Below are 20,980 nucleotides of genomic sequence, written 5' to 3'. Positions count from 1 at the left end.
GCATAGCCGCAAATTTGCTACTTCTTTCTTCGACGCGCTGCATCAAAATTGTCAAGCTGCCCGACACAAATACACGTTAATTCTTCTCATTTGCTTCTACAGCTCCGCGATAGACGTTCGGCAGAGTTGGACGATTTCATTCGTATCGTCAGGTGGAAAAAGGACACGATTGTCTATGCACGATTTACAGTTGAAATGATTATTACGTAAGCTCTCTTTAGAAATCCGCGATGCTGCAGATGCGCGCGCAAGGAATGACGTATATATCGAAACTGTTCGTAAAAGGAAAGTAAAAGGAGAAAAAGGCAGCATTAAGCAGGAAGATACACGGCAAGATCGAGTGCACCTCGAGTGCCATCACCAGCGAGTTTCCCGATCAAAACGGCGATTTGCTCCGTCTCGCGAGAGACGCACCGGAACAAACGAGTTTGTGTACCGCGCTTTCTTCACTAAACTGCATGACGACACACACCGCACTTCTTTCTTTGCCGACGGCGTAATTAGAGTTTGCTGAGAGCCCCCAGCTGCTGCGACAATACAATAAAAACCACAATACTTGTGAGTAGTATCGATGATCCGCACCCATGTGGGCAAATGACGCGTCGTTACAATTGCTTCAAATTGCATAAGTTCAAAGCTGAATTCCAAACAACTGCGAAGCGAAAGAGCGTCATAGTTGGTGCAGCGAGCGCCGAATAAACAATGTTGGTATGCAGCTCAGGCGTGCGAGAAAAAAATGGAAGGAGAGGATCAACGTCCGTCGAAGAGGTAGAAAAATGGAAGCGCGCGCCTGAGATATTTGGGAATTTACATACTTCAGGATAAAGGCTCTATCTCTCGCTCGTGCGCATCGAAAAGTATATAGGGCCGCTGCCCCCCCCCCTCCCTCCCTTACTCTTGCGCTCTCTTTCTCTCTGCCGTTTACGCTCGACGGTCCGTCTTTTTGCTGGCGCTCGGCTCTTTTAAACGTTTTCTTAATTAAACGTTTTCTTTTCGGCGGCGTCTCTCTCTCTCTCACTCTCTCTCTCTCTCTCTCTCTCTCTCTCTCTTTCAGCTGCCATAACGAGAGCTTGCCAAAATTCCTCTCTCACGAATGGGAAATCCTACGCTCCGCTCGCACTCTCTCGCTCTCGCAATATATATGTGTATATAAATATGAGAGAGCTGTCGGGCCGCCCGAGGGCAAACCCTTTACGATCCTCGAATTAGCTACTATGCTAGCCGTTGGCGATCGTTCGGCCAGCAGCGGCGGCGACGGCGGCAGCGACGGCGGCTCGCGCGGCTTTTGTTTAGCGACTTCCAAGCGAAACGGACATGCGTGTGTGTATACAAGCGCCGAGAGGAGTGTGTACGCTTGCAACTTTTTTTCATTTTTTTTTTTACTTTCCTTCCTTCCTCTCTGCGCGCTGCAGCTCGACAACACACGCGCGCGCGCGCGGGCAAAAACAAGGGCTCGATTCTCACTCGGCCTAACTAAACCCCCTTCAGTCTCTTTCTCAGTCTGCCGCTCTTTCATGTTTATTTGCATGAGCGCTGAATTTACCGTTAGCGAGTAAAAGAGAAGCCACTGCCGCCCCAAGGGCGGACCGATCGATCGATTTGCGAGGATCGCGCTTAATTCGGTGCCTCTCTCTCTCTCTCTCTCTCTCTCTCTCTCTCTCTCTCTCTCTCTCTCTCTCTCTCTCTCTTTCTGGCCTGCCTGGCTGCAGTCTTGCGCTCAATCCTTATTATTTCCCTTCTCTTTTCTTCACCAGCGGAGCCAGCCGAACGCGATGTGTAATCATTCCATTTGTTCGGGAATAGAAATTGTCGGTTCTCTGGCGCAAAATTGTGATACTGCATGGTGGGCTATAAAAATTAATCATTCGATTACTGTATCTTACTGCGTGCGCAAGTTGTTACCTAGGTGCTAGTTTGCTTTTTACTTTTATTTTAATTCACATATCGAAAATAAAATATCTAGCTACGTAATAATTGGACATCGTGTCTTGGAACGAAGCCGATCTCTTTTTCTTTTCTAATAAAAAATAAGTCTACGCGTGCTTGTCTTGACTCTCGATCGTGAAAAGAAGAAATCCACTGTTGCCAGTTTCTTTCGAGAAAATGTTGTTAACATTATTGAAACCTGCAAATGAAAAGAGATTTATGTATGATTAAAAGTGCTTTTTTTCATTAAGGAAGGTAAGGTGATAAATCGTTGCAAGATTTATTGAACGCATATGCGCGGAGCTTTGAATATTTACTATGAAAACATTTAGCCGATAATCGAGGTACTTGCTGACTATATAATAAATACTACGAGACTATATCTTAACAATTAGCAGAATACTCGTGTTTTAATAACAACAACTTTAAAACATCAATTACATCAAGGTGATAAACTTTCCACTTTCAACCTGGTGACTGACTGCTAAGCATTAGGTAAATAACGAGTAAACAGTTATTCCTTCGCGATGTACATTTTTATAGGAAAAAGCCTGCGTTTTTTTTTCAAATTCAACGTTGCTGTCTTTGGAATGAGTGCTCGCTGCCAAATGTGTCCTATAGATATCTCAAGTCAAATCTGCGTATGCTGTACGAGCATTTACAATTAAATAGAGCATTGAGAACGCGAGCACGCGCGATGAAAAAAAGGTCAACACGGCAAAGTTGAATGCCCGGTCGGTTGAGTTTTTTTCAACACGCCGTGCGGAAAGTACGAATGTGCCGCAGGCTTGGCGAAAAACGCGCACTTCGATTGGTGCTTTCCGCGCGTCGTTTTGAACGAGAGAGAAATAAATAAATAAACTGTAGCCAGCGTGTTCGGCAATGAGATTGTCGTCTCGTGCGCCAGTCCAGCCTCGTTATGCTCGGGCGAAAGCCTCACGCGATACAACAATTGTTTTACCCGCACTGGTTAGCTTTTTTTGTCATTGCGTTAATAAGCCGAATGTTGTTTCGATCAAGTTTCTCATTTGTAATAAGTATCTCAAACAAAAACGCAAACTCAGAGGTATGTAGAAAATAATAGACAATGCACAATTATTATTTGCAGCAGAATGGGTCGCGACACCAATTCAAATAGTTACGAAGAATTCTAATCTGAAAATTGGAGCTTTAGCGATAGTGCAGTATTGCAGCATGTCGTACAATCTAACGACTGCATTTCCTCGAAATATACATTGAATAATTCTAGCTTAAAATGCATGTTTTTTAGGTCATAAACAGTTCGGAAGCAACTTATTCAAAGAACACTGTGGTCGACTTAGTTGCATTCGACCTATTTGAGAAATGGACGGGTACGACGCGAACGAAATTTTCGGAACTTGCGAGTCGACTGATTTGTACGCTGGAATATTAACACGATAGAGCATATTAACATTGCAAGTGCAGGACGAGGAGAAGAATGCAGCGGTAAGTGGCCGTGCGCGACGGTGCAACAAGGTCTGACCGCAAGACAACCTAACTACTTAATCAGCAGCGGCGGCACGTAGCCGCAGCTTGCAATATATAAGTACATAATACCGGGGCTTGATGTATGTCCGGGCGGCGGGCGGCGGGCGACGGGCGACGGGAAGGAAAACAACAAGTCGCTTTTGGCGCAAACACGTGCACGCATTCTGATCGCGACGGACCACTTCAAGGTGTTCATTCGACTCGACGGCGAACGAGAGAAAGAGAGAGAGAGAGGAGAGCGAATAGGACGGAAATAGCGACGATGTCCGCCTCCGTGCCCGTATAGCCTCTGCACCGCACGAGAATTCGTTCTCCGAAATAAGCGCGATGAATTTCCGACTGTGTTGCCTCTCGGCTCCGCGCGCGGATAAAAGAAACGACGCGACGCGCTTACTTGTCGACGCTAAGACCAAATCAATGCCCTCTCTATCCGGCCCAGCTCCTCGCATTCTCATTTTCGCGCCTGCACCGCGCTCTCCCCGCTGACTTTGCGCGCACTGAATTAGAGCGGAAAGTTGATTCGAACAAAGACCATCCTCGCCGCGACTCCGCGCGCTCGCTTCATCGATGCTTGTTTACCCAGTTACTCTCGCCTTTTCTTCTTTTTCTTCTTTCGCTCTTCGATGGTGTCGTTGCGAAATCTTGCGTCGACTTGTGCTCGCAAATGCTCCGACCCTTTGCATTTTTCTTCCTTCCCGACGACTCTTTTTCGAGAACGATGCTTTAGCATTATTACCGGATTCAGGCCGACATTCCGATGTGCTTCATGAGATTTTGTCGCTTGCATTACAAGTTAATTCTTCAGTGGATACGCTACAATTCAATGCAATATATTCGTATTCATATTCCTCAACTGTCCACGATCGGAGGCTCAACAACGTTTTGAACAGGCGTTACCTCGCTGTACTTTTTTAAATTGCAACGTTTTATTTTAAAGCTTAGATACCAGATTCCCTCGGGTAGTTATGCTTTTATAGGAAAATGATCAATCACGTAGTTATAATAAGTTCAAGCAATAAAACTTGCAGGCGTTAGACGTCGATGTACACCGAGTTTCCTGGAAGGGAAAAAATAAGTGGCAAAACGAGAGAAAAACGGATCCGGTGAGCATTTTGACGCAAACAATTATGTAAGATGAACAATCATGAGAGCTAATCTGAGCGTAATGTCGCATCCGTCGGAGTGCAGAATCAAGTTTGGAATCGGTCGAGTCAGCTTGACGCAATCCGAAGCGGTTCTCCGATTTATCGCTCTTCGCGTGATAACGTGAGATTATCTGAAGGCTCGCCCCCCCCCCCTCTTTCCCCCTCATGCCGGGCCGAGAATTTTAGGTGAGACTTTGGGCTTCCGTGCTCGCATGCGCGAGCGGCTCGTATAATTTGCTCGCGGAAAGAACGGCAGAGATTATGCTGATGCGTATTAAACTATTTAGAAGCTATTCCGTATTCCACGCGCTCCGCCACACGCGTTCCAACGGCTATTGCGATGCGCTTCTCTTTCGCGGTTTCTTTGACAACTCCTTTTGCCTCGCCACACGGCTATTGTTTCTCGTTCTCGGGATGTTTCTGCAATTTCGAGGACGTCCTTTTGATGAACCTATCCTTCGGCTCGTTTTTTTTTTCTTTTTTTTTTTTTTTTCGCCTGTCGTTGGCTCTTCGTTCGCGAGCTCGTTTGACACTTGTCAAAGCGCTCTCGGATTGGCGTCCGAGCGCGCGTGTCTGCAGCGTTTTAAAACGTATTGGCGAACGGCTTGCAGCCAAGGCGAAACAGAAAATCGAAGCCGTTAATCAGACGTCTTGGCTGGCGAAAGTGAACCGAGAGGAAAGCAATTATCTTGCCGACTACATCAAATGTATCCGCAGCGAAATGAAACGTTCATTGGTAGCGGAAATAGGCTCGCGTATCGAAGGTCGCTCCATCGAAATAAGCATCTCGACGATCGTAAGCATGACGAGCTTGCCAATCGAAAAGCCTTGTAAGCGCAATATATGTGCAAGATGCGTCCAAGCGGGCGCAATACGTTTGAGGAGGCAATATCGCGAGTCCATTGGCAGCTGCAATAAGCGCGGATAAAAATCAAGCGCAAAGGCGGGAGGGACGAAGGAGGCGCGCTCGCAGCGAGTTGGGGTTGGCGCTCTCTTCCTCCCGTGAGTACGTGTGTGTGCGTGCGCGAAAGAAAAAGAGGAGCCGCCATATAACGCGCGTGCGAAAGGAAAAGAAGGGGGAGGACTTCTCTCTCTCTCTCTCTCTCTCTCTCTCTCTCTCTCTCTCTCGGCGTTCGGGCTGCCAACCAAGGTTCAGCCTGCACAGTCGAACTCCGAGCGACGGACCGTTTGGTTGGCGCGTGCGTGCGTGTGTTGAACAACAACAGGCATGTGCTGCTGCAGGATAGTGCCGGAGTCGTTGCTGCTCGCGGCTCTCTTCGCCGTGGCCGCGCGCTCGGCGCCCGACGACAACCCGCTCGAGCGAAGGATGGCCAGCAGCCTCGGCGGACACGCCAGCGCGAGACCCGCTGCCGAGAGACTGTCCAGGGCCGAGGAGTTCAATCGGACCGGGGTGCTGCAGCCGGAGTTTCAAATCAGGGCCACCCTCAAGCCCAACGATATGTCTCAGTGAGCGCTCTCTTCGCAGCTACCTTTCTTTTCACCTCTCTCGCTTCGCTTTTCACGGGCTCGCTTATTGTCCGCATTCTTTTTCGTCCGCGCCTGTTCTTTCGCACTCGTTCGTCTAATCGCTCGCGGTGGCCTCCGCGCTAATTCCTCTGACCGCAAGCATCGAAAGACTAATCGACATTTCTAACCAGCGAGCTAAACATTTTTTCATTCACTAACCAAGTTCTTCGTTGTAAGTACATTCTCAGACGTCAGTCGCGTAAACAATTTTCTGGTACGCACTTACAAGTTTTACAATGTTTTCCGCTCAGACTTTCCACAACCAGTCATTTCAGAAGGTGAGCATTTAATTGTCAACCTACATAGCATTTGCAACAAAACAATAGAGTTCGCAGAAAGTTTATCCGAAATTATTCAAGGATTATTAACAGTTATTATAGTGCAAATAATCGTCCTGTTGTTGCAATAATTGAGCTTCTCACGCAGCAGAGCAATGAGTCACTGCCATATAATATTATTCTCCAAATATTTTAAACGCCAACGAAATTCCCACGAAACGTCGTGCTGTTTTGTCAATCAACATTCGTTGAATGTGGAGAAATATTTTGTTGACTTTCCTTTGGCATTTACGCGCACTGCGAGTCAAACGGGCGTCTCTCCAATTAACACAACTTTGTCATTTTTAACGTCAACAAGGCAAACGAGCGAAAAAAAACTACTAAATAAATATCAAAAATCAGCAATATATATGGAGCCTCTCTAGCCAATGTCACGGTTGTGTGTGTGTGTGTGTGTTTTTTTTTCCAAAGCACGAGAAGATGGGGGAGAATTACGTAAGACAAAAACCAGTAGCCGCGCGCACCAGTGCGACAATGAGTGATCCTTAGTGCACGTTCGTACTCTCCTTATGCGAGTGGAAAGCTAAGTATATGCATCTCGATGTGGTACACTGCAATGAAGAATGCAAAGTGCGGCTCGGGCGTCGTGCCAGAACAGAATAGTCCGCCACGTGCTTTTGGGCTGCTTTTTCCTGCATCGACTGTTTAATAAACCGGCGGAGGAGAGCGAGAGAGGGGAGGCACGTGATACTCGCCCGAGAAAAGAATCCCGTGGCAGTGTGAGTTCCTTCTTTGGGCCCTATGAAGTCACGGACCATTCTATAAAGATCGCATGGCAAAAGTCTCTCTCTCTCTCTCTCTATTGTAGGTACATTCTTCAAATCTGGAATGGTAAATTTCGAAATTATAATGATAAAAGCCATCGCCGCCTCGATTCAAAAGTCCAATACTAATTACTCGATTATTATGAAAGTTTAGCGCTTCCCGTGCGCAACTTCCAGCTAGCACCTTTTTGCCGCCACCAAGCATTCATTATATTCATCTTGACAAGCTGCTATTGCTTATTATGTAAAACTGCTCTATAATTTGCTCTCTTGCCCTCTCGCAATGATGCATAGAAAGTAATTCGTACACCTTGTTTGCGAAACGCATCCTGCACACACGAACGCACTATGCGCTCATTATCGTCATCATCGACTCTTCTTCAACAATTGCTCTGTGGCTTCTCAATAACTCAATCCTCCTCGGCGGCATAAACAAACAAATCTGAAAATTTATGCCGTCAATTAGTGAGGTAGCCGCCGCGTCGCTCGCTGCCGCGCGTGCGGCGCGCGCGGAATAACGCGAGAACAGCCAGCCAAACAAAAAATAAAAAAAAGAAGCTGCGCAAGCAAAACTCCACGCGACGACGGATCGGCTCTCATGGCTCTCTCCTCTGCAGCCTCGTGGTGCGCTTCGCTCCACTATTTTTCTTGTCTAGAGGGCGGCGCAGAACGCGACTCGACGCCTTGTCACCTGTCCGTCATCGACGTTTGTGCGGGAGATTCGGTTTAGTTCGCGTGCGCACTCGCCACCGCGCTGTCATTATATACGCCTCAACCTAAGTATCCCATTTGGTTAATGCGCGTTCGCGCGATTCTTTCTTTCTCTTTTTTTCTTTTTTCAGTTTATTGGGCTGATTTCTGCCGTTAGATAGTGTTGTCCTATTCGCTCGCGTGCTCGGCACCTTCGGCGTCTTCGTATCTCATTAAATTTTAAAGCTTGCCTTTTACTGCCACGAATTTTTTTTTTCAGTGGCTTTATCGTGTGTAGCAATAGGTTATCGTTAGACTGCGAACGATTTCATTAGCTGATATCTTTCGAGCGAATTTTACTGCGTCGCTTTTCTTTCTCCTACTGCTATTAAGTAGATGGTACACCGTGTTACATTTGAATTCGAAATATTACATTTTTTTAAAGAACTGTTTTCGTATAGCTGCTGTTGAAAAATTCTACAGAGAAATCAGTTATTTATGAGACGAACGATAAAACCTATCAGAGATCAGTTAGCGCTGAATAAACTGTGTATCGCTGGCAATTTCCTGATAAATTAGAAACATAGAGGGAAGCTGGCAAAATACCAAGAGAGTCATTCACACCTAAATTTATTGCCACCTGAGTAGCGAGTTCGTCGAGCGTTGAACTAGAAATCTTTTTAAATTGTTGCGCAATTTTTGCTGGAGGAATTGGCCGCTCAATTCGTAATTACGTGATCGAAAGGTTGACGACCCATTAGGCCAAGATTGAAAAAGAGGACACGCATTGGAAACGCAATTCGAAGTTAAATCGTGCGCGAAATCAAGTGGCATCGACGAATTTAGAGATGTTTTTCTAGCGACTATGAGAATTCAAGTGATCCGAGAAACTCTGGCTTTTTATCAATGCACTGATTCATCGCACTAGTCGTGGTACTCTCTCATACGAGTGAGAGTCCCAATTTAGAACAGGGGTCGCGGCTTCGCTTGCGAACCCCAGACGTCGCGACGCCGGCATTGTGTCCCGTCGCTAATTTTACAATGGTCCCCATATAAACTTTCCTTCTTCCCCTTTCTTCCTCTCTCTTTCTCTCTCTCCCTCTCTCCTTCTTAACTTTGCCAAACACGTGTGCTTGTACCATCATGTTGTCGTATACATCGTCTGTACGCGTAAACCTTCTTCGAGAACGATGTTTCCGATTAGTAAACCAGCTACGATTGTTTGATACGTCCAAATCCGCGAAATAACATGATCCAATTTCATTTCAAGTCTATCTTACCTGTTGTAACATTCTTTGCCTATGCTAGTGATTTATTGACTTTTAAGGTAATGGTTGTTTAAATAAAGACAAATAATTAATAGAGATAAGTCTGTGTAATACGATTTTATTCACGTCAATTGTTCTGAATTAGAATCATAGATTATCATAGAAATTTATTCAAGCTTTGGTTACCTTACCATTATTTATTTCAAATTACTTTACTGACAGACATTGTTTAAATAGCATGACGTGAGTATGTATTATATTAACATACACTAATCTACTTTGATACAGAATAGTTTGATCAAATTATTAGAGATTAACTTTATGGAAGAATTAAATTTGAGAATGAAGTTGATCAAGTTTTGAAATGTACGGATGAATGAACAGTAATTGTTATCTTTGTTTTAGCAAATACGTAAGCTTACTGATAATTTCTACAAAGAAAATTGAACTAATTGGAAAAAAATTTGGTTGCAATTATAAAGACATCATAGTGTGAATCAGCTAAATGAACGATAAAGCGAAGAGACATATGTAATGATGAAATGAAACGGCAATCAATTTACATCGACGTATCGAATGTTTTATAAATATATATGCTATCAAATCCGAAGGCAGTCGCGTATCGCTTTACACACAAACGAAACAGGTAATCCTGAGAAACTATGTTGTGCGGCATACACATTAATACAAGGCAGGAGCTCGATAAACCACAAGGTGAACTGAGCCGCGAAATAAAAATTGCCCACGCACATCGAAGTGTTGATATGAAATTAGTTGTGGAAATGATGTTGAAAATGAAACAATACACCGAGGGAAGAGTCGGAAATGGCGAGATTAAACGAAGCGTATCACCGGTACTACAACGACGGTTAAGTAGAATAAACGTCGCGCGTCGCAAGAGCAGCAGCAGCGGCAGTGGCAGCGGCGGCAGCAGCAGCGCAGTGGCCTTTAGTGACATTTATGGGGACCGCAGAGAGCCGGCGGCGGTACTGCGACCCGGTCGAAGTGGCAAAAAGCTATACAAGCCGCGTCTCGTTCTCGCGCGAGACGCGATCGTGCCAGAGAGAAGTCAGCTTTCGCACGCGCACTGCATCGCTCAGCTCGGCAGCTTATTTATAAGCAGGTCGCGTATCCTACTCGACCGACATGATAACGCGCCTAATACATCGCGCGCGCTGCCAAACAAAAAAATAAGGCTCGAGCCGCGACTCGAACGATTCCTATCGAAGCTTTTGTTACCTTACGTCATCGTCGCGTTGTCGCTCCCTTTTGCGAGCCGTCGATCCTTCACATCGCCAGCAAAATAGGTAGCACATTCCCATCTATCTGCCATTCCCATTCCCCTTGATTTTGGCTCTTGCGAGATGATTCTTTGTTGGCGTCACGCGAATCAACATTTATCGGCTGATATTCCGGAAAGCTCGAAAAAATATTGATTCGCCGTTAGCATCGCCAAGTCCATCAATTGCGAAGCCCAAAGTAACGGGCCGAGCGAAATTTATGCTTCGCGGAAATGTAATTTATTCAATTTCATTGAAATTTCGAATAATTCAATCCATTATTTTACCCACGCGCGGTCAATTACCTACGAGTTAAAAAAAAAAAATATACCCGCTGCGTACATATTGTTTACAAACTTCATAAAGTTCTCTGCCCACAGAAAATATCATTCATTATACGTATACTGTTTTGGTCAGCGAGATAATTTTAATATCAATAGTCGGTGTTGGTTCGTGTTTTCTCTGGACTACTTAAATGGTATCATTTGGAGCACGAGAGATCATTTCAATAATTCGCACGCGCCTGCGTCTTTCTCAGGATGTTTCACAATGTAATGTTTTTGCCACCGCTTGAAGAAAATTATTGACACGTATAGGCGCATTTTTCAAGCGATTTGGCGTTTTTTTCCGTTTTTTCTTTTGTTTTTTTTTGTTTTTTTTTTTCTTCATTCTTCTTAGGGAGAGAGAAGAAATAATATAAGCCCGCATTCTCAAAAAGGAACGAAGTACGCGCAGTTATAGGTTGTTTGTGCTCTACGGAATCCCAACCTGCCTATTACATGCATATAACTGATACTTATTGGGAGAGGCAGCTGTTTTTATAACAAAACCGACGGTTTCTCACTTTGACGTGCGCCGATAGACCAACAATGTCTGCATACCTAGCTTCATGCATTAGGCTGCGCACACCTTCTGAATGTAATGATATACAACCGAAAATCTAAGAACCTTTACATTCAGATTGTTTCATCAGATCTATACTTATGAGATATACCCATCCGGTAATTTCAAATTTTACAAATATTATTGAATTTTGGAGCCCATTATTGACGTTACCAAGAATGGTATTGTGTTCTTCTGAAACTGACACAAACGTCTTTTAGACGACATTCTCTTGTAACAAGAAGAAATTTCCTCTACGAGGTATTTCCAGAAGAATTCTCTTGCAATGGTAAATTTGCTCGTTCATACCATTCTCACTCATCCTTTACAATCTATAATTTAAAGAGTCGAATTTTAATATTGCATATACGTTGCGTCGTTCACATAAATTTATATGAAATTAATCGTTTGCACGACTACTGCACAATAGTTATGCAAAGCATACGAACCATTTTCATTAATATAAACGGTTTGAAATCCATTAGAACGTAAGCGCGTTTAAGGCCAATTTAGAATGCAGGCTGTGATTTGAAAACAAATTCCGACGCTCGAAAGACACGAACAATCTAGTCACGAGCTGATTTACATGTACAAATCACTACGGCATTGACCAATACCCTCTTAGTTTCACTCATAAGCACATCTAGGAGCATACATTCACTTCTGCTTCGATCGCTCTAGCGCTCGACATATCGCTTCTCTTAAAATCTTGGTACAGGGATGACGGGTAGTTGAGCTTTTACCGATGTGTATTGGCATCAAGATGGAAAGTTGGCGTATCCGATCGCCCGTTGACAATACATCTACATTCGGCTTTTGCCTCAACGAGTGATCTCGGCAATTTAGCAAACTTACGCGATGCCTTCTTGTGAATTTCCTCTGCCGATTTCTCGACGCTCCTCACAACTGATTAGAGCGTGATCAATCAAGGACGTTTGAGGGCAAGACTCCAAGCGCGATTTTGCCAAGCTATTTTTATAGTGCCGTGATTTTGGTTTAAGTTTGAGAAATGGCATTGAGTAAGCTGATTCATGATTCTCATAGCTTGGTGTTTTCAAATTTTCTTCATTGAAAACCAGCTGGAAGCACTTAGTGAAGCGCAATTTCAGCGTGTATCGACTCGTGCTTGCGTCACGCATACACACAGATTTACATTCCAGACACGTGGTATAAATTGAAGTCGTCTACCTACGAAGCACTCATACGCGCGATGTATTCAATTCGTCAAAAATCCGCATGAATCTTATACGCATTCGAGACACATTGAAATCGTATGAAAAGCCCACGGAATAAGTTCACGGCTGTCGCGCGTTAAGTCTATAAGTTGAATTTATCGCTTTACGTTTCAGGCTTACGATCGACGAGGAGAGAGAAGAGACATTTTTCCTTGGGCAAGCATGGCAAAATATTTAATTGATATTTATGCCTCCTCTAGTATGACGTATTCGTAATAATCTCTCGTAAATAAATTGATGCACTTTTGCGGCAAGATTTGTTTCCGAGATGCAAACTCGCTGCGCGCAGAATTTTGTCGCCTGGCAACGATTCAATTGAAAATTGTTGGCCGTGCAGAGAGTAACGGTTCGATTTTAAAAGCCTACGTGGCCAATTAGTCGTTACGCACCGCTGACTGCAGCATGCAAAAAGCGGCCAAGAGCAGCGCGCGCGATTTTTCTTGAGCAATTTGTCATTCGTTGAAGTTTAAATCTGTCAAAGTGACCGTAAATCGCCGCAGCAGTAAATTTAAATCGATGTTGATCTACAAGCGGCGAGCCGGGAGAGAAGAGATGGCACGATCCCCTCATAAAGGAGAGAGAAATCGAGAAGAATCGCAGGCGCCCGCCAAAGTTTTGCCTTTATAATTCGCGAAGGCGCGCGCGCGCGCGCGCGCGGGGACCACTTTCGCCCGTCGCGCCTGTGTTTGCGCGTCGACATTAACATCGCCAGCTGGAACGAGTGCTCGTCAATTCTTATAGCTGTCGTGTCGCGACGCTTATATGAGAAAATTCCAAACGGACTCTCGCGCGCGCACAAGTCGTCGTCAGTATGAAATTCACGTAAATCATGGAATTCACTTGAGTAATCATTGGCGTGTATAGCGCTGCAGATTCGTCCTTCTTTTGCTCGACTTGGACTTTAGCTTGGCGACATTGGGAAGCTCTTTTATAATGTATACTGCGATAAAAAACGCAGAGATAAACGTCGATCGGATGCTTAAGTGCGCGCGTCCAAGTACGTGATTGATTTTATATAGGTGTTCCTCTTGCATGTCGAAGTTGCTGAAAAAAGAAGAAAAAGCTTGTTGCCCGTTGAACGTTTGTACACTCGTGCTCTTGGGCATTGACATTCTGTCGTGTGAAACGCGCGCGGGCTTATTTCGATTTTTCCGTGCACAAAGTGGTCCGACTATTTGCCAAGCCTCGACGCCAGCGTGAAAACCCGTGAAAGCCGCCCGTGAGAAGAGAACAATGTGAAAAGAAAGCAAAAACAAAGCGTAAACAAAGGAGGCTAAAAAATTTAAGCTATAAGATTGATTGAGAGCTGGGTCGAATAGTAATGTCATACTGGATGCAGATGAATTGGTTCCAGGTTTTACTTACTGAGCCCGAAGAACGGAGCGCCGCCGACGCTGCTGGTGAGCCCGTGCAGTGGGCCAATAGCTTGGAGCGTGAGCTACGTCTACCCTCCCGAAAGCGATCAGCACGCGGAAGGTATACTCACGATTTTTTTTTTTCTCTGTTCTTCGCAGCCGTCGCACGTCCATCCGTCCATCTATTATTGTCAGCGTACTATTTTCCACCGTTGAGCGTTCCAGTGATGGGCATGTTTACTCCCTCGCGCTTACTCGCATTTATAGCTTGTCGTCAAAGAGCTTGCCGTGCGCGCGCGTGCATATCGGCAGCTGTAAACTATTTCGCGCGACGCGTCTAGACTGCCTCTCTTTTTCGCCATCTTCGTTTCCGAGGAGCGTGACCAAATTAGATTTTAACATCGAGCTGCTCTCTCGCCCACCTATTTAGCCGTTGCGTGTGTCGTGACTTGCTTTCTTTCTTTCGTTGCTCATTTTTCTAAGTTGTGCCGATTGGTCGTGCGCGCGGAGCCCCGGCAGCAGCGCTTCTTTGATTCTCTTCAGACGCGGGGACGGCAGCGAGAGCGGGCTAAACTTTTAATCTTAAAATAGACATTTTTACGCCCGTCTACACCGCCGAGCAGACCAAAGTGGCCCGCGCGAAAGCACTTGGATCCAAAGATTTATAGACTCGCTAACAAGATAAACTGCCGAAATGCGCGTGAATTCTTTTTTGCTTCGGCCGCTCGGGCGTTTAGCATGCCCGTGAAATCGCACGCCGCATACTTAATTGTTATAGCGAGAGTCGCTACGATAATCGGATCTCGGACTGGCAGGCCGTTTGTCGAGTAAGTATGCGGCAGATGTGAGGGCTTGATTGTTTTTCGAGCGGGCAGCTGCAAAAACCGATCGGATCGCCGAGGAAAGCCTCGTAATTATAATTGAACGCGGAATGAGCGAAGAATAGAATGAAGTTCTGGAGTGCGCTGCCGACTTCAAATGAGAACTCGTATCTCGTTTTTGTGAGTGTGCGTTTTCTATCGCAATTTCGATGAAGTCGAAGGTGTGTTTTCTTTCGTAATCTTGATGATGTCGAAGTTGGCTTCAAGCGCCCCGCCCATTTCGTGTTTAGAAGCTAATGTGAAAAATAAGAACCGCGAGCTCGCGATGCTCCCACCGTATTTGGTCACTATTACTTATTCTAACGCGTTCGATTGGTCTTGTTGCGCTGCTGCAACTGGTATGAAACTTTTTCCCCTTCCCCCTCTCTCCCTCTCTCGGCCAATCAATCAACCTCTCATGCAAACAAATTAAAGTAAAAACCTTGCACGTCAATCGTTTGCAGTTAATTTCTTTTTTCCGTCGAGTCCTATTTGGAGGCAAGAAATGTAGCTCTCCGCGAGCACAAGCCACAGGAACAAAGTTGGCGTGCGAGTGCGTGGAAGCATAAAAAATCCAAAGAATGTAGTCGATATCCAGCAGCGGAGCTCTTGCGTATAGATATTTCAAACCGGCTAAAAAGATGCCAAGGGCCGAGAGAGAGCGAGAGAGAGCGAGAGAGAGAGACAGAGACAGAGAGAATGAGAAAGAACTTCTCGAGCGCGGAGCCTCCCTCGAGGCGATACGCACATGCATATATGCAGGATGACAGCGTGAAACCGAGAGATACTTAGTATTTGGAGGGCAAGCTTGCGTCATTAAAGAACGATGATTTACGCAACGCGATGCCCCCACACCGCGCCCAACATAAAACAAGCCCCCATCTAATCAGTTGCTTCAACCTTTCCTTTTATTTCTCGCAGGTCAGACGCACTGGCCGGTCAAACAGTTGATCCCTGGCTCGCCGCTCTTCAACTACGAAGGCGCCGACACCAAGAACTTCACCATCCCAGCGACCCAACCAAATCTCTATCGCATCGACATGAGACCCATCAATTCGCCTGGCCTTGACTTGAAGACTCGATCGCCCAATACCGTACTGCTCTATGCCACTTCTGACGCCATTGGCCATTTGCCGGCCAGTTTGTTCTACTCCGGCAGGAGCAAGCGACACCAGCCGCTCCTCGAGTTTCAGCAGAAGTCCAGCAGGCGCAAGCTCATCGTGTCCTGGAACAAAAGGTACGCGCGTCGACCGCCGACCTGCGAAGCTCACCAAAAAATCGGCCGACCACTGTAAAGCACAATCATGATCGGCTCAACTTTTTATCGAAGCCCTCGCGAATCGGGCTTGCGCACGCGAAGCTGCCCACACGGAGGCGCGCAGCTTCCGTCGATCGAAATAAGTGGGCAGCGAGAGTGCGAACTACCGAGAAGCAGTCTGAGCGCCAGTAGGCTCGCAGTCGCTTTTTTTAATTTAGATCGGCTCACCTAGATCTTTATTAAGTACTTTTAGCCGCTCTCAACTCGAGTAGCGAGGATGGCTTCCGACCCGCAGCTCGACTCAGTTTTTATAAACAATTTCAATGTTCCAAACGCTCTATCTCTTTAACTAAAGGAGACAACAAAGTTTGGATCGGTATGTTTCGTTGTTTATTTATCAACGAACAAGTCACTTTTCAACAGGAGATATTGTTGATTAAGTACAAAAAATCGGTATACCTCCGTGGCAAATACAACTACGACTCAGCTCCTAATTAATATACTTCACCGTGCGTCATCTTATTTTAAACGCTAAAGTGCGTTACATCTTTGTATACCGCACCAAGGCTTTTTGTACTCGCTTTGAAGATTTCTCTACTTTTTCGTTAGTTGATTTGTTCGTAAGAGTAAAAATAATCGTTCCACCGAGTAAAATCACTTAAAAATTGTATTTTAATTTGTCAAAGACGAGTTTAGAAGGTAACTTATTGAAAATTTAACGGGTTAATCAGTTATTAACACATTAATTTTTTAAATCATCATACATTTAATTATGATGGTAACAAAGTTTAGAAACATGCCAAATATTCCTTATCTTGCGATGAATCTTTTAATTGGTCAGGTTTATCGTAGATCAATATATTTTAATTTAATGTCAATACACATAAAAAGCAGTTGAATTTATGCTATAGTATGCAGTGCGATTTTTATCCGCGACATTTAGCAGTATTTATTCTGGAAAATAGTTTTTACGTTTCGCAAGTCAAAAACAAAAAAACAATATTCTAAATGTAAAATCGCACAAGTGTCAATGGATCGACTAAATATTTAGTTTTACAGTAAAAAAAAACAATGATGCTCGGCATAAGTTCAAGTGCTTTCTAATATTTTGAAGGAGTATCGAAATTAAATAAAAATACATTGATACGTGATAAATCCGAAAAATGGAACGATTCATCTTGGGATTTTTGAAAATGTTGCTACAATCGTAAAATACATAAAAAAACGAATCGTTCAACGAGTAATTGAGCCGTGAAGTTGTCAAGAAGTTAGCTTCGAGATCGCGTCGAGCGAGCAGGTAAGAAGACATAAAAGACAGCCGCGGCGGCCCCGTCCAAGTGAAAAAGGCCAGCGCGAGCGCATAGTGGCGCCTAGACTAGCGGCCGGTAAAAGCGCAGGCAGCGAGGCAGTAGCGCGCGCGAGTAGGCCATTAATCCCTCGGGGGCACGCGAGCGAGCCGGCGTCGCTCGTCCGCGCGCTGCTGACGCTGCCGGCGGCGCCGGGGACTGCCTGCATTGCAGCCACGTGGACCCGAGCCGCAGCAGCTACCTACTGGCGGTGACCAAGGGGGCGCAGCTGCACCCGCCGACCCTCTGCGCGGCGGAGAACATCATGAAGAAGCACCCGTGCCCGAGCGCCGGCCAAGCCCGTGCTAAGCACAGGACCGAGCCCGAGGGCCTGCACTGCGTCAGGCGCAGCAAGCTCACGCTCGTCGGGCTGGACTACAACACCACCTACTACTTCACGCTCTACGTGGTTGGTACCGGCTTCGGCCCGCCGCGCTCTCCCTGCCTTGCCAACGCACTTTGCTTCGCAGATCAACACGCACAACAACGTGTCGAGCAAGGTCAGCGAGGACAGCTTCAGGTTCCAGAGGAAGCTGCCGATCGTGCTGCAGAGCGGACGCTACGCCACCGTGAACCTGAGGAAGAGCGACGGCCAGGCGGCGTTCCGCTTCAAGCCCCGCGACAACACCACCACGCTCTTCAACATCCTCGCTTGCGGAGCTTGCTCGCTCAGGGTGAAGATCCGGGGAGGTGGCTACTGCTGGGTAAGCTCGGCCGCCCGTCTCGCCCTCGACCACCAACGACCGACCGATTTGCTCGACAGGACCAGCAGATAGGGGGCGAGTTCCTGCATCGGGCGCCGGCGCTGCCGCCCGGCAAGCGCTTCGGTGTCCAGCTGTCGGCGTCGGCGGCGGACCTCGTGAAAATGTCCAAAGTCAAGGTCCTCGCCAGCGAGGACGAGGCCTTCCCCTTCAGCGACGTAAGTTGAGCCCAGCTCGGCTATGCTCTCTGTCCTCGAGCACTCGTTTGCTCTGCTTTTGCCTCGGCATTGCCATTGTTTCTCCTGCTCACTGTGTTCCCTTTGTTTCTCTTTCAAATGCAGTTCTTTCGCCAAGAGTCGGAGTGAAAAGCGCAAAGCTCGCCCGCGTCCTCTGCTCGCGCCCCGAGAAAACGTGCGGCGCGAAACATTTATTGCGAGATAAGCGCGAGCGAACGCTGGCGCTTGTATCGATTCATCGTGTGCGAAGTGAAGATGTTCCGATATCGACGCGCGAGAGCGGACAAACAAGTCAAATGACAAGTGTAGCGCGCGTGAGGCACTTTACTGGTGCGACGAGTTTCCCCAGGCGAGAGCGTACAGAGAGAGAGAGAGAGAGAGAGAGAGAGAGAGAGAGAGAGAGAGAGAGAGAGAGAGAGAGAGAGAGACAGAGAGGGCCTTGAGAAGCCCGCTGCAAAATTAATAGGCGCGCGTGCAGTGAGAGGATCTCGCTACTCGCTGTTGCGGAAAAACAAACAGAGAGAGAGAGCACTGACGGTCGCGCGCCAAACGCGTGCAGTACATGTTGCAGAAGAACGCGGCGGGCGCGTTGGGCAGCCTGTCGCCGGCGTCGCCGGCGTCGCCGTGGGAGTACCGGACATTGCGCAAGTGTCGGGCGAAGCCAGCGTCTTGGTGCGTGAGAAGCGCAGCCAGCGCCAGCGGCAGCAGCGCCAGCGGCACCCGAGCGGCCTCGAGCACGAGCATGAGGCCCTGCAACAGCCGCCGACCAGGCCCAGCCCACTCGCTCGCAAGGCCCTGCCCTTCTCCCTCGGCCACGCCACGCTGACAGCATTGACACTCGCTTTCAAAATGGCCCCCCATCGACCACTCCTCGCGCCTCCTGCACTACATATTCACTCGCCTTCCCACACTTCGCTCACCTCTGTACTTGGATGCCCTTCGCGCGCGACCCACCTTCGACTTCTTTCCTGCTTTCCTCCCGCCCCTTTGTTTTACTTGCGCATGTGAAAGAGAAAGAGAGTGAGAGAGAGAGAGAGAGAGAGAGAGAGAGAGAGAGAGAGAACAGCTTGCACTGTGTGCCCCTCTTTTATTTTTTTTCGAGACCACGATGCCATTGCCAACCAATTTTTTTGTTCGGCGCTCATTTGCTCGTTTGCGTGTAGGCGATGATGAGCATACGACATGTACATGTTGAACTTCGTGTAAAGCCATACGTCGCCAATTCATTTCTTCGCCTTTCCATCCTACTCTCACCAAGGTTTTTATAGCACAGTTATTGCGCTATCGCTTATTTGTACTTCGCTCTCAATATTGGATGTATTTATTTGGGCCTATCTGCTAGGCAAAACAAATTCTTTCCAATTTTTTCTATTTTCAAAAGTCCTAAGGTAATATATGCTCAACTCAATTGATTTCCTTACATGACATCTCTTATCGACTAGATTGATAAATTAATACAATATTCAAAATGACAACTACCTACCCAATTTGTTATTCACTCAAATCATATTATATTCCGATTCAAAGTTATAGCAGCTCTGATACAAATGTCCTGTATTCACGATTCTTACTTTCTCCACTCTAATTCAAGTAACTGCAGAATTATAAATTATGAATATAATTTTATGAGAATGAAACGAGACGTGGACCCTTAAGGGGATCAGATATCGTTAAACGGTGAAAACTATAAGTTTTATTTACTGTAGTGTAAAAATTGTTCTAATAAAATTATTATCATGAACGCATTTCACCTGGAAACGCTCGCTAAATGTTTTCAATTTATTATTTTAAAGTCCAAAATCTCAATTAGGTGCTCTTAAAAGTTCCCTTGACTGTAATACCCTTTGTTTGAAAAAAGTTTGGTTTTTCTGAATATTAAATTAAACGAAATCGTTTTTGAACTGTTCATTTTCTTTCTTTGTAACATTACTCCAGATTAAGTGAAGGTTTTTATCAAAATAATCAATTTTACCATTTTTATGAAAACTTTTTCAAATTTTTTCGAAAAGAATTCGGTAAAAGTTTAAAAATTCTTTCACTTAACCTGGACTACTGATCTAAAGGAAAAAAATGATTTTTGTTCTCTTTAACATTCAGAAAGACGTAATAACCCAAATTTTTTCAAAACACAAGGTCTTACGGTTAAGGGAACTTTCTAGAGTCCTTACGTGAAATTTTGGGACTTAACGAGAAGAAAATAAAATCATTTACCGAGGATTTCAGGATGAAAAATATTCACGATAATAACTTTATTAGAACGATTTTTACATCATAATAAAGAAAAATATATAATTTCCACTGTTCAACGCCAGCTGGACCCTTGATCAAGACTCCACTTAAAGTTCAAAGATTACGAGAGAAAAAATCACTTAATACTCGTATGAGAACGTAAAAGTATCTTTTGTAAAAATACTTGTTCAAGTAAAGATAATGGTATAATTAATAAAAGACTTATTCATAGATTTAGAAAACTCTTTTGTAAAACATCAGATCTTTTCAGTCTTAATTAAACGTTATTTAAGTTTAAAAAAGCTATATTTCCAGCAATCTCTACTTGAATTAAGAATATTTTTCTTTCCACGATTTATTAGATATGTGACTTTCTTTTCTCTATCTTGTCGCAAAGGAATGTTTGAACATATAAGATTCAAATTATACGC

The 20,980-nt window shown here is 45.5% G+C and overlaps 1 protein-coding gene across 2 annotated transcripts; it reads left to right on the top strand.

The window, feature by feature from the left end:
• The first annotated feature begins 5,766 nt into the window (after positions 1–5,766).
• On the top strand, positions 5,767–20,037 carry LOC131671546 (uncharacterized). Of its 2 annotated transcripts, XM_058948047.1 has the most exons (9): positions 5,767–6,047; positions 13,919–14,040; positions 14,788–14,796; positions 15,701–16,016; positions 16,270–16,305; positions 17,573–17,792; positions 17,854–18,087; positions 18,147–18,302; positions 18,880–20,037. In XM_058948047.1, exons 1-9 carry the CDS (start codon positions 5,809–5,811, stop codon positions 19,144–19,146), a joined length of 1,599 nt encoding a protein of 532 aa, XP_058804030.1. In that variant the 5' UTR covers positions 5,767–5,808; the 3' UTR covers positions 19,147–20,037. The 2 variants fall into 2 exon arrangements, with proteins under 2 accessions (XP_058804030.1, XP_058804029.1); XM_058948046.1 differs by lacking the exons at positions 14,788–14,796; positions 16,270–16,305 and having other exon boundaries at positions 17,558–17,792.
• Positions 20,038–20,980: the final 943 nt, after the last annotated feature.

The sequence above is a fragment of the Phymastichus coffea genome, unplaced genomic scaffold (assembly GCF_024137745.1).
Source record: "Phymastichus coffea isolate CEN01 unplaced genomic scaffold, Cenicafe_Pcof_1.1 PCOF00128, whole genome shotgun sequence".
Classification (NCBI taxonomy): domain Eukaryota; kingdom Metazoa; phylum Arthropoda; class Insecta; order Hymenoptera; family Eulophidae; genus Phymastichus; species Phymastichus coffea.
This window is presented reverse-complemented; position numbering and strand designations above follow the sequence as displayed.

Coding starts and splice junctions, on each gene's coding strand:
- LOC131671546 (XM_058948047.1), top strand. CDS start 5,809: ATGTGCTGCTGCAGGATAGTGCCGGAGTCGTTGCTGCTCGCGGCTCTC. Junction 6,048..13,918: donor AAGCCCAACGATATGTCTCA/GTGAGCGCTCTC, acceptor AATTGGTTCCAG/GTTTTACTTACTGAGCCCGA. Junction 18,303..18,879: donor AGGCCTTCCCCTTCAGCGAC/GTAAGTTGAGCC, acceptor AAACGCGTGCAG/TACATGTTGCAGAAGAACGC.